This window comes from Stegostoma tigrinum, chromosome 1, assembly GCF_030684315.1.
Source record: "Stegostoma tigrinum isolate sSteTig4 chromosome 1, sSteTig4.hap1, whole genome shotgun sequence".
NCBI classification, from domain to species: domain Eukaryota; kingdom Metazoa; phylum Chordata; class Chondrichthyes; order Orectolobiformes; family Stegostomatidae; genus Stegostoma; species Stegostoma tigrinum.
Window position 1 is genome coordinate 192,752,670 of NC_081354.1, and position 13,147 is coordinate 192,765,816.

General features: G+C 48.1%; 1 protein-coding gene across 1 annotated transcript in view; it reads right to left on the reverse strand.

Moving 5' to 3' along the window:
• The window catches only part of LOC132209540 (disintegrin and metalloproteinase domain-containing protein 12-like), a 268,784-nt gene that overhangs the window by 92,882 nt on the left and 162,755 nt on the right, over window positions 1-13,147 (reverse strand). The window contains exons 9-10 of the mRNA XM_059645262.1: window positions 12,046-12,114; window positions 5,019-5,185 (exon numbers count right to left, since the gene is read on the reverse strand). Of these exons, the coding sequence (XP_059501245.1) occupies window positions 5,019-5,185; window positions 12,046-12,114 (236 nt within the window). The remainder of the gene's footprint in view (window positions 1-5,018; window positions 5,186-12,045; window positions 12,115-13,147) is intronic.

Below are 13,147 nucleotides of genomic sequence, written 5' to 3' on the forward strand. Positions count from 1 at the left end.
AATTCCACATTGCAGCCTGTGACTGGAGCTCCTGAACTGAATTTACTGCACTCGAGATATTTCCATACCTATAAGTCAGCTCTGTTTTGGATTTTCTTTCTTTCTCCCTACTCTGACCTCACATCTTCACTTACTATTTTCTCTGCTTTCTCAAGTACTTTGTAAACTCTGCTATTCTCCTCTTCTATTCTTTCTTGGTTCCCACTCCCTTGCCAAGTTCATTTAAAGATCTGCCAAAGACTCTAACAAAACAACCACAAGACCTCCAGTCCCAGCTCTGATCAGCTGGAGTCCAGGCCCAAAACATCAGCCTTCCTGCTCTTCTAATGCTGCTTGGCCTGCTGTGTTCATCCAGTTCTACACCTTGTTATCTCGGATTCTCCAGCATCTGCAGTTCCTACTACATCTACACCTTGTTATCTCAGCTTCTCCAGGTGCCTTCTTCCCAAGAGTCAGTCCCAGTGTTCAAGAGAATCAAACGTCCTCCTTCCTGCAAAATCTTGGGTAGATCCTGTAATTCCACTGCCAACCCAAAACTCAATCCACCTCTTTGTCCCGGATTCTATCACATTTTAAGAGATCCAAAATCACACAAACCTCTGAGAGAAATATATTCCTCTCAACTCTGACCGACCAGGGCAACATCTCATTTCACCATGGTATCTCTCAATTACAGACTGACGCACAAGAGGAAATATCTTTCCCACATTCACCTTGCCAAGATCTTACAAACTTTTATCAAATCCCACCACTCAGTCTTCTAAACTGCTGTAAAAACAAGCTCAGCCCCCCTCAAAACTCAGCTGTCTTGTTCTGGGCATAAATGAAATAACTCCCCTTTGAAATGGCATCATTATATGTCTATCACCCTTTAAATGTAGGGACCAAAACAGCACACAGTATTTGAGATGTGGGCTGCCCAATGCTCTGTATCACTGATTGATAACATCCTTTACTTTCAAAGAACAAAGAAAATTACAGCACAGGAACATGCCCTTCGGCCCTCTAAGCCTGCGCCGATCGAGATCCTCTGTCTAAACTTGTCATCTATTTTCTAACGGTCTGTATCCCTTTGCTCTCTGCCCATCCATGTACCTGTCCAAATACATCTCAGACGCAGACACGATAGTGTCTTTTACCACCTCCGCTGGCAACGTGTTCGAGGCACCCACCACCCTCTGCGTAAAGAACTTTCCACGCATATCTCCCTTAAACTTTCCTCCTCTCACTTTGAACTCATGACCCCGAGTAATTGAGTCCCCCACTCTGGGAAAAAGCTTCTTGCGATCCACCCTGTCTATACCCCTCATGATTTTGTAGACCTCAATCAGGTCCCTCCTGAATCTCCAACTTTCTAATGAAAATAATCCTAATCTATTCAACCTCTCTTCATAGCTAGCACCCTCCATATCAGGCAACATCCTGGTGAACCTCCTCTGCACTCTCTCCAAAGCATCCACATCCTTTTGGTAATGTGGCGACCAGAACTGTGCACAGTACTCCAAATGTGGCCGAACCAAAGTCCTATACAACTGGAACATGTCCTGCCAACTCTTGTACTCAATACCCCGTCCGATGCAGGAAAGCATGCCATATGCCTTCTTGACCACCCTATTGACCTGCATTGTCACCTTTAGGGAACAATGGACCTAAACACCCAGATCTCTCTGTTCATCAATTTTCCCTAGGGCTTTTCCATTTACTGTATAGTTCGCCCTTGAATTTGATCTTCCAAAATGCATCACCTCATATTTGCCCGGATTGAACTCCATCTGCCATTTATCTGCCCAACTCTCCAGTCTATCTATATTCTGCTGTAATTTTGACAGTCCCCTTCACTATCAGTTACTCCACCAATCTTAGTGTCATCAGCAAACTTGCTGATCAGACCATCTACACCTTCCTCCAGATCATTTACATATATCACAAACAACAGTGGTCCCAGCACAGATCCCTGTGGAACATCACTGGTTACAAGTCTCCAATTTGAGAAACTCCCTTCTACTACTACCCTCTGTCTCCTGTTGCCCAGCCAGTTTTTTATCCATCTAGCTAGCACACCCTAGACCCCATGTGACTTCACTTTCTCCATCAGCCTGCCATGGGGAACCTCATCAAATGCCTTACTGAAGTCCCATGCATATGACATCTATAGCCTTTCCCTCATCTATCCCATCCGGACCTGGGGACTTGCCCACCTTAATGCCTTTTAGGATACCTAACACTGCCCTTCTGTACTAAAGAGCCAGCCATGGTGCCATGAACCTGGCTACTGCTGCCTTCCCCCTCCTTATGCCAAATTTAGCTAAAGTAATCAAACATCTATCCCTAACCTCAACTTCCATCATGTCCCTCTCCTCAGTGAATACCGACACAAAGTACTCATTAAGAATCTCACTCATTTTCTCTGACTCCTCACATAACTTCCCTCCTTTGTCCTTGAGTGGGCCAATCCTTTCTCTAGTTGCCGTCTTGCACCTTATGTATGAATAAAAGGCTTTGGGGTTTTCCTTAACCCTGTTTGCTAAAGATATTTCCTGATGCCTCTTAGCCCTCTTAATTCCTTGTTTCAGATTGGTCCTCCATTCCTAATATTCTTCCAAAGCTTCATCTGTCTTCAGTCACCTAAACCTTATGTCTGCTTCCTTTTTCCTCTTTGCTCGTCTCACAATTTCACCTGTCATCCATGGTTCCCTAATCTTGCCATTTCTATCTCTCATTTCACAGGAACATGTCTCTCCTGCACACTATCAAATGTGGATTTACCTTCAAACAGTTTCTCTCCCAATTTACATTCCTCAGATCCTGCCAAATTTTGGTGTAGTTGGCCTTCCTCCAGTTTAGTACTCTTCCTTTAGGGCCACTTCCATCCTTGTCCACGAGTATTGTAAAACTTGCGGAATTATGGTCGCTATTTCCAAAGTAGTCCCCTACTGTAATATCAACCACCTGGCCGGGCTCATTCCCCAACACGAGGTCCAGTGTAGCCCTTTCCCAAGTTGGACTATTTACACACTGCTCTGGAAAACCCTCCTGGACACACCTTACAAATTCTGCTCCATCTAAACCCTTAACACTGAGTGAATCCCAGTCAATGTTGGGAAAATTAAAATCTCCCATCACCACCACCCTGTTTCTCCTGCACCTTTCCATTATCTGTTTACATATTTGTACCTCTATCTCACGCTCGCTGTTGGGAGGCCTGTAGTACAGCCCCAGCATTGTTACTGCACCCTTCCTATTTCTGAGTTCCACCCGTATTGCCTCACTGCTGGAGTCCTCCATGGGGCCCTCCTTCAGTGCGGCTGTGATATCGTCTTTGACCAGTATTGCTGGTCCTCCACCCCTTTTACCTCCCTCTCTATCCTGCCTGAAGCATCGATATCCTGGGACGTCTAGTTGCCAATCATGCCCTTCCCTCAACCAAGTCTCAGTAATAGCAATAACATCATACATCCAGATACCAATCCAAGCCCTAAGCTCATCTGCCTTTTCTACTACACTTCTCGCATTGAAACAAATGCACCTCAGGCCACCTGTCCCTTTGTGTTCATCATCTGCTCCCCGACTACTATTCCCTTGAGTCACACTGACTCCATTATCTAGTTCCCCACAGGCTTTCATTACTACCTCTTTTCTGTCCAATATTTGGTTCCCATCCCCCTGCCACATTAGTTTAAACCCTCCCCAACAGCGTTAGCAAAAGCACCCCTAAGGACATTGGTTCCAGACCGGCCCAGGTGTAGACTGTCCAATTTGAAATAGTCCCACCTTCCCCAGAACCGGTTCCAATGTCCCAAAAATCTGAACCCCTCCCTCCTACACCATCTCTCAAGCCATGCATTCATCCTGGCTATTCTTTCATTTCTGCTCTGACTAGCACGTGGCACTGGTAGCAATCCTGAGATTACTACCTTTGAGGTCCTACTTTTTAACTTGGCTCCTAACTCCCTAAATTCTGCTTGTAGGACCTCATCCTGTTTTCTGCCTATATCGTTGCTGCCTATATGCACTGCGACAACTGGCTGTTCGCCCTCCCCCTTCAGAATGTTCCGCAGCCGATCGGAGACATCCCTGACCCGTGCACCTGGGAGACAACACACCATTCGGGAGTCCCGTTTCTGACCGCAGAACCGCCTATCTACTCCCCTTACAATTGAATCCCCAATGACTATCGCCTTTCCACTCTTTTTCCCGCCCTTCTGTACAGCAGAGCCAGCCACGGTGCCATGAAACTGGCTACTGCTGCCTTCCTCTGGTGAGCCATCTCCCCCAACAGTATCCAAACCCGAATACCTGTTTTGGAGGGAGATGACCGCAGGGGACACCTGCACTGGCTTCCTGCTTTTTCTCTGCCTTTTGGTCACCCATTCCTTTCTCCCTCAACGATCCTAATCTGTAGTGTGACCAACTTGTTAAACGTGCTATCCACGACCCCCTCATCAGCTGCTGCCCAAATAAATGAAGAACGGTCCCACTTGAGGTAAGCTTTGTATCATGGGAAAACTTACCTTCCCAGCAGCCTTCTCTTTCTCTCTCTCTCTCACTCCTTCCAAAAATTTAGAACTCTTCCTTTAGGACCACTTCTATCCTTGTCCATGAGTATTGTAAAACTTATGGAATTGTGGTCGCTATTTCCAAAGTAGTCCCCTATTGTAATATCAACCACCTGGCCGGGCTCATTCCCCAGCACCAGGTCCAGTGTGGCCCCTTCCCTTTCATGTTTGCTCCCTCATATTCTAAAAGTTAGCATCCCTGTTAGCCTTCTGAATTATGTGATATACCTGTGCTCTAAACTGTGACACTCATGCATGACAACTCCTAAATCGATCTGCACTTCAGAATCCAGCAGCTGCTCATTGGCCTCAAACACAAGCGCAGTCAGTCAGTCAGTCAATCTTCAAGCTCACAGATAGACAAACCTCAGTGAACAGTCAGTCTTATTCCACATTAACATCCCTGGATCAGTTGGTACACCTGCCTTGGTTCCCTTGTGAAAAACTTCAGAATTCACTCACACAAGGAGCTGGGCATTGTCATTCGCAATTCCAATATTTAACCGAAATATCCTCCAGATGAGAAATCGAGTCAGTGTGAGCGAAGCATCCGCATCCACTCTGATTGGGTCTACCTCCCACACGTGAACTCCCACTGTAGCAACACGAACATTCAACGGTCTAAAGTACTGAAGAAAGAAGAACAGTTCGGAAATTAGGGGATCCAATGTATCTGAAAAAAAGACTGATGGAAAATCTTGTTTATCAAAACAGCATTGCTTACGCCCTGATTAAAATTGCAATCTGGTGTCAAATATAACTGAAAGCAATTTGTACAGATTGTAACATTACTCGGCATTCATCAGGAGAGAGACTGAGAAAGAGAAGGCAGAGAGAGAGAGAGAGAGAGACAGACAGACAGACAGAGAGTACAGAGAGAGAAAGAGACAGACAGAGTACAGAACAAAGAAACCTACAGCACAGGAACAGGCCCTTCGGCCCTCCAAGGCTGCGCTAATCCAGATTCTCTGTCTAAACCACTCGCCTGTTTTCCAAGGATCTGTATCCCTCCGATCCCTGCTCATTCATGTACCTCTCTAGTTACATCTTAAATGATGCTATCGTGCCCGACTCTACCATCTCTGCTGGCAGCGTGTTCCAGGCACCCACCACCCTCTGTGTAAAGAACTTTCCACGCAGATCTCCCTTAAACTTTCCTCCTCTCACTTTGAACTCATGACCCCTAGTAATTGAGTCCCCCACTCTGGGAAAAAGCTTCTTGCTATCCACCCTGTCTATACCCCTCATGATTTTGTAGACCTCAATCAGGTCCCCCCTCAATCTCTGTCTTTCTAATGTAAATAATCTACTCAACCTCTCTTCATAACTAGCACCCTCCATACCAGGCAACATCCTGGTGAACCTCCTCTGCACCCTCTCCAAAGCATCCACATCCTTTTGGTAATGTGGCGACCAGAACTGTACACAGTACTCCAAATGTGGCCGAACCAAAGTCCTATACAACTGAACATGACCTGCCAACTCTTGTACTCAATACCCCGTCTGATGAATGAGAGACAGAGAGAAGAAGAGAGACACAGAGAGAGAGACAGGCAAAGAAAGAGAGACAGAGACAGAGAGGCTCAGAGAGAGAGAGGAACAGACTCAGAGAGAAAGAGACAGAGAGACAGCAACAGAGAGAAAGGCTGAGAGAGACAGACAGAGAGAGAGAGAGAAACAGAGACTGAGAGAGACAGAGAGAGGTGGGGTGGGTGAGAGAGTATAGCATCAGAGGGAGACAACCTCGCAATTCTCCGACATCAAGGAGTGAAGTTGGATGAACACAGCAGGCCAAGCAGCATCAGAGGAGCAGGAAAGCTGACGTTTCAGGCCTAGCATTTCTGATGAAGGGTCTAGGCCCGAAACGTCAGCTTTTGTGCTCCTGAGATGCTGCTTGGCCTGCTGTGTTCATCCAGCCTCACATTTTATTATCTTGAAATTCTCCAGCATCTGCAGTTCCTACTGTCTCTGATACAATTCTCCTATATTCCTCTATTCTGTTGAGATTTATCCCCCTACCTATCCTGCTGCGCTCTAGCCCTGTATAATGCTGTGCTCTCTCCCTCTATCCCGTTTGGCTCTCTCCCTCTGCCCTGTTTTGCTCTATCCATCTCTCCCATTGTACTCTCTCCCTGTATTCGGCTACACACTATCCCTCTATCCCAATGTGCTCTATCCCTCTATCCCACTGTGCTCTATCCCTCGATCCCACGGTGCTCTATCCCTCTATCCCACAGTGCTCTATCCCTCTATCCCACAGTGCACTATCCCTCTATCCCACTGTGCTCTATCCCTCTATCCCACGGTGCTCTATCCCTCTATCCCACTGTGCTCTATCCCTCTATCCCACTGTGCTCTCTCCCTCTATCCCACTGTGCTCTATCCCTCTATCCCAAGGTGCTCTATCCCTCTATCCCACTGTGCTCTCTCCCTCTATCCCACTGTGCTCTATCCCTCTATCCCACTGTGCTCTCTCCCTCTATCCCACTGTGCTCTATCCCTCTATCCCACGGTGCTCTATCCCTCTATCCCACTGTGCTCTATCCCTCTATCCCACGGTGATCTATCCCTCTATCCCACTGTGCTCTATCCCTCTATCCCACGGTGCTCTCTCCCTCTATCCCACGGTGCTCTATCCCTCTATCCCACGGTGCTCTATCCCTCTATCCCACTGTGCTCTATCCCTCTATCCCACTGTACTCTCTCCCTCTATCCCACTGTGCTCTATCCCTCTATCCCACTGTGCTCTATCCCTCTATCCCACGGTGCTCTATCCCTCTATCCCACTGTGCTCTATCCCTCTATCCCACGGTGCTCTATCCCTCTATCCCACAGTGCTCTCTCCCTCTATCCCACTGTGCTCTATCCCTCTATCCCACTGTGCTCTATCCCTCTATCCCACAGTGCTCTATCCCTCTATCCCACGGTGCTCTATCCCTCTATCCCACAGTGCTCTCTCCCTCTATCCCACTGTGCTCTATCCCTCTATCCCACTGTGCTCTATCCCTCTATCCCACGGTGCTCTATCTCTCTATCCCGTTGTGCTCTATCCCTCTATCCCACGGTGCTCTATCCCTCTATCCCACTGTGCTCTCTCCCTCTATCCCACTGTGCTCTATCCCTCTATCCCACGGTGCTCTATCCCTCTATCCCACTGTGCTCTCTCCCTCTATCCCACAGTGCTCTCTCCCTCTATCCCACTGTGCTCTATCCCTCTATCCCACAGTGCTCTATCTCTCTATCCCACTGTGCTCTATCCCTCTATCCCACAGTGCTCTATCCCTCTATCCCACTGTGATCTATCTCTCTATCCCACTGTGCTCTATCCCTCTATCCCACTGTGCTCTCTCCCTCTATCCCACTGTGCTCTATCCCTCTATCCGACGGTGCTCTACCTCTCTATCCCACTGTGCTCTATCCCTCTATCCCACAGTGCTCTATCCCTCTATCCCACCGTGCTCTATCCCTCTATCCCACTGTGCTCTATCCCTCTATCCCACAGTGCTCTACCACTCTTTCCCACTGTGCTCTATCCCTCTATCCCACTGTGCTCTATCCCTCTATCCCACAGTGCTCTATCCCTCTATCCCACGGTGCTCTATCTCTCTATCCCACTGTGCTCTATCCCTCTATCCCACAGTGCTCTATCCCTCTATCCCACTGTGCTCTCTCCCTCTATCCCACTGTGCTCTCTCCCTCTATCCCACTGTGCTCTATCCCACTATCCCACTGTGCTCTATCCCTCTATCCCACTGTGCTCTATCTCTCTATCCCACGGTGCTCTATCCCACTATCCCACGGTGCTCTATCCCTCTATCCCACTGTGCTCTATCCCTCTATCCCACTCTGCTCTATTCCTCTATCCCACGGTGCTCTATCCCTCTATCGCACTGTGCTCTATCCCTCTATCCCACTGTGCTCTATCCCTCTATCCCACGGTGCTCTATCCCTCTATCCCACTCTGCTCTATCCCTCTATCCCACTGTGCTCTATCTCTCTATCCCACGGTGCTCTATCCCTCTATCTCACTGTGCTCTATCCCTGTATCCCACGGTGCTCTATCCCTCTATCCCACGGTGCTCTATCTCTCTATCCCACTGTGCTCTATCCCTCTATCCCACGGTGCTCTATCCCTCTATCCCACTGTGCTCTATCCCTCTATCGCACAGTGCTCTATCCCTCTATCCCACGGTGCTCTCTCCCTCTATCCCACTGTGCTCTATTCCTCTATCCCACGGTGCTCTATCCCTCTATCGCACTGTGCTCTATCCCTCTATCCCACTGTGCTCTATCCCTCTATCCCACGGTGCTCTATCCCTCTATCCCACTGTGCTCTATCCCTCTATCCCACTGTGCTCTATCTCTCTATCCCACGGTGCTCTATCCCTCTATCCCACTGTGCTCTATCCCTGTATCCCACGGTGCTCTATCCCACGGTGCTCTATCTCTCTATCCCACTGTGCTCTATCCCTCTATCCCACGGTGCTCTATCCCTCTATCCCACTGTGCTCTATCCCTCTATCGCACAGTGCTCTATCCCTCTATCCCACGGTGCTCTCTCCCTCTATCCCAGTGTGCTCTATCCCTCTATCCCACTGTGCTCTATCCCTCTATCCCACGGTGCTCTCTCCCTCTATCCCACGGTGCTCTATCCCTCTATCCCACGGTGCTCTATCTCTCTATCCCACAGTGCTCTATCCCTCTATCCCACAGTGCTCTATCCCTCTATCCCACGGTGCTCTATCCCTCTATCCCACGGTGCTCTATCTCTCTATCCCACAGTGCTCTATCCCTCTATCCCACAGTGCTCTATCCCTCTATCCCACGGTGCTCTATCTCTCTATCCCACAGTGCTCTATCCCTCTATCCCACAGTGCTCTATCCCTCTATCCCACGGTGCTCTATCCCTCTATCCCACAGTGCTCTATCCCTCTATCCCACGGTGCTCTATCCCTCTATCCCACAGTGCTCTATCCCTCTATCCCACAGTGCTCTATCCCTCTATCCCACAGTGCTCTCTCCCTCTATCCTGCTATGCATTCTGGCCTACTGTGGGATGTTTCCCTTCTGGAATGAGAGACAGGCAAGCATTAAGTGTGATCAAAGTAAGTGACGTGGCTGTTGCTGTGGATACTGCTGGAGGGGTGTCCCGAGCGAGTGAATATGTGGTGCAGAGCATTAATGGGTGGCTGTGAGTGAAGGAAGGTTTTGGAGGCAATTGTGAGAGTGATTGTGTATGATGAGGCTATAGTATCAGAGATGCAGAAAGTCAAACATGAGAGTCTCTTGCCAGATCTAGTAGAGCCTGAGGCTGTGACCTGAGTGAGACCAAAATGGAGAAATGGTCAAAACTGCCAGGAGAAGATCATCACCTTCAGCACGCCACCAGAAAAGGTGCCACCAACTTCTCTCTCATTGACCATATTCTGGGGCAAGTAGATGGCGGCAGTGTGGTAGACATTATCTACATGGAACTTAACAAGACCTTTGACAAGGTACCACACGGTAGGCTTTGACTAAGGTTAAATCTCATGGGATCCAGGGAGAGCTAGCCAATTGTATACAAAATTGGCTTGATGGTAGAAGACAGAGGGTGATGGTAGAAAGTCATTATTATGCTGGAGGCCTGTGACCCGCAGTGTGCCACAGGGACCGGTTCTGGGTTCACTGTTACGTGCGGTTTACATAAATTATTTAGATGGGAATACAGGAGGCATAGTTAGGACGTTTGCAGATGACTCCAAGATGTCAACAGCATAGAAGATTATCTGGGAATGCAGCAAGATCTTGATCAACTAGGCCAGTGGGCTCAGCAATGACAGATAGAGTTTAATTTAGATAAATGCAACGTGTGGTATTTTGGCAAGGCAAATCAGGCAGGACGTTCACAGTCAATGGTAGGGCCCTGAGAAGTGCTATAGAACAAAGAGATCTAGGGGTACAGGTTCATACCTCCTTGAAACTGGAGTCACAGGTAGACAGGGCAGTGAAAAAGGCTTTCAGCATGGTAGCTTTCATCGGTCAGATAAGTGAGTGTCGGAGTTGGAAAAGTACAGGATGTTGGTCAGGCCATGTTTGCAGTACTGTATGCAGGGGACCTTATACAGGTCGATGAAATCAAGAGAGGCATAGCTAAGGTAGACAGCTGACAGCATTTCCCCATGGCAGGAGATTCTAAAACTTGAGATCGTATCTTTTATTGACAGGGGAGAGACACAAAAAGGTCCAGAGGGGCAATTTTTTCACACAGAGGATGGACAAACTGCCAGAAGTAGGGGTGGACGCAAGCATAATTTAGTCATTTGAGAAATATTTAGACAGTTGCACGGATGTGATAAATATGGAGGTATATGGATCAAATGCAGACAAATGGGATTAATTAAAATTGTGAAAACTAGGCGACATGGGTAAGTTAGGAAGAGCCTGTTTCTATGCTGTAGACCTCTGTGATTGTATGACTCCTAACAGGAAGTTCCCACCTGTGCCAATGTGTGCTCCAGAGCCTTCAGGACCTTGCCACCAAGCAGGCCACGTTGGGGAACTGTCAGGAAGGATGCAGCCCCAGTCCAGATTGACAGTTGCCAGTTCTGAGACAGCAGGATGGAGTGCGGTCTGAGAAAGAGAGGGGGAAGACATCGCAGTCTGATAGAGAGAGAGAAAAGTGGGGAGAGAAAGGGACAGAGTGCAGTCTGAAAAAGAGAAGGAGAAAGACAGAGAGGGAGCAACACAATGCAGTCTAAAAGTGAGAAAGGAGGAGACAGAGACAGAGCGAGTGATTGAGCGAGCAAGTGAGTGAACGAGCGAGAGAGAGAGACACACAGAGAAAGAAACAGAGGCTGAGGAAACAGAATGCAATTGGAGAGGGACAGAGAGAGAGGGAGAGATGGAGAGAGAGAAGGAGGGACAGAGGCTGAGGGGGGAGGAAATGAGGAGTGGGAGACAGAGCTAAGTGGTAGAGAGAGATAGATACAGAAAGGAAAGGTGAGAAAATGTGAGTGTTTGGAGGGTTCTAAAAGCTGGTGCAAGGGCAGAGTAGCACAGAGGATTTGGTTGAAAACAGAAAGTACAGTGTGGAAATATCTGAATACTGTCCCTGTAATTTGACCTGACAGAGTTATCCAGATTCAGAAATGTGGGTGCTGTCAGTGTACAAAATCACTGTCATAGAGAGGGTGAAAACCACAGGGATGAGGTGAAAATCAGGCAATGTGTCAATCTAACGTCAGAGATTTGAAATGTGAGTTTCCACAGAAGACACTTCCTGTCAGTTTCATCTTGAGCCAGCTGGGAGCAGAGGGAGACTGAAACAGAGAAATGGGAGAGGAAGAAGAACCTCTCATCAGTGTGAACAGTCTCCGTACTCAGCAGGAGGGCTCCTGAGGCACTGTCATAATGCCCCTACCAGGAGGACTGGTTGCAAGCCCTTTCCACTCCAGAGGTGTGTTGTCACATGTGAAAACAGGTTGATCAAAAATCTCTCCACACTCACCAAGTCCAATGTATTGGCAACAGAAAGCAATTGCCTCACTGTAGCTTCTCTACTCCCATGTTTTGTGAGCTGAAAAGAAAGCAAATACTTGTTGAACATTCAGTGACCAAAAGAGGTCCATCACAAATTTCATTATCCCACTCTTGATCTCAACCACAAACGCTCTCTGTGATAAGAGCTCCTTTGGGGAGCAGAGCAGAAATTCCTGTTCCTCATCTCTGTCTTCAATGGGCAACCCCTTAATTTAAGATTACACCCTCTTGTCCTAAACTCTTCCGCAAGGGGAAACAGCCTCTCCAAGCTACTCTGTCAAGTCCGCTGAGAATCTTATTTCTTTCAATAAGGCCACCTCTCATTCTTCAAATCTCAACACCGAGAAGGAAATCCCTCCATGTAACTGACTCCATGTGATATCAAGAAACGAATAGAGGCACTGGATACTGCAAAGGCTGTGGGCCCTGACAACGTCCAGGCAATAGGACTGAACATTTGTGCTCCAGAACTTGCCGCTCCCCTAGTCAAGCTGTTCCAGTACAGTTACAACACTGGGATTTAGCCGGCAATGTGGAAAATTGCCCAGGTATGTCCCGTACACAAAAAGCAGGACAAATCCAACCCGGCCAATTACCGCCCCATCAGTCTCCTCTCGATCATCAGTAAAGTGATGGAAGGTGTCAGTAACAGACCTATCAAGCAGCACCTGCTCAGCAATAACCTGCGCAGTGACGCCCAGTTTGGGTTCTGCCAGGGCCACTCAGCTCCTGACCTCATTCAAGTCTTGGTTCAAACATGGACAAAAGAGCTGAATTCCAGAGGTGAGGTGAGAGTCACAGCCCTTGATATCAAGGCTTCATTCAACTGAGTGTGTCATCAAGGAGCCCTGGCAAAACTGGAATCACTGGGTATCAGGAGACTCACTGGAGTCACACCTGGCACGTCAGAAGATGGTTAATTTCCATGGAGGTCAGCCGTCCCAGCTCCAGGACATCTCGGCAGGAGGTCCTCAGGGTAGTATCCCTGACCCAACCATCTTCAGCTGCTTCATCAATGACCTTCCCTCCGTCATAAGGTCAGAAGTGGGGATGTTCACCAGTGTTTGCAT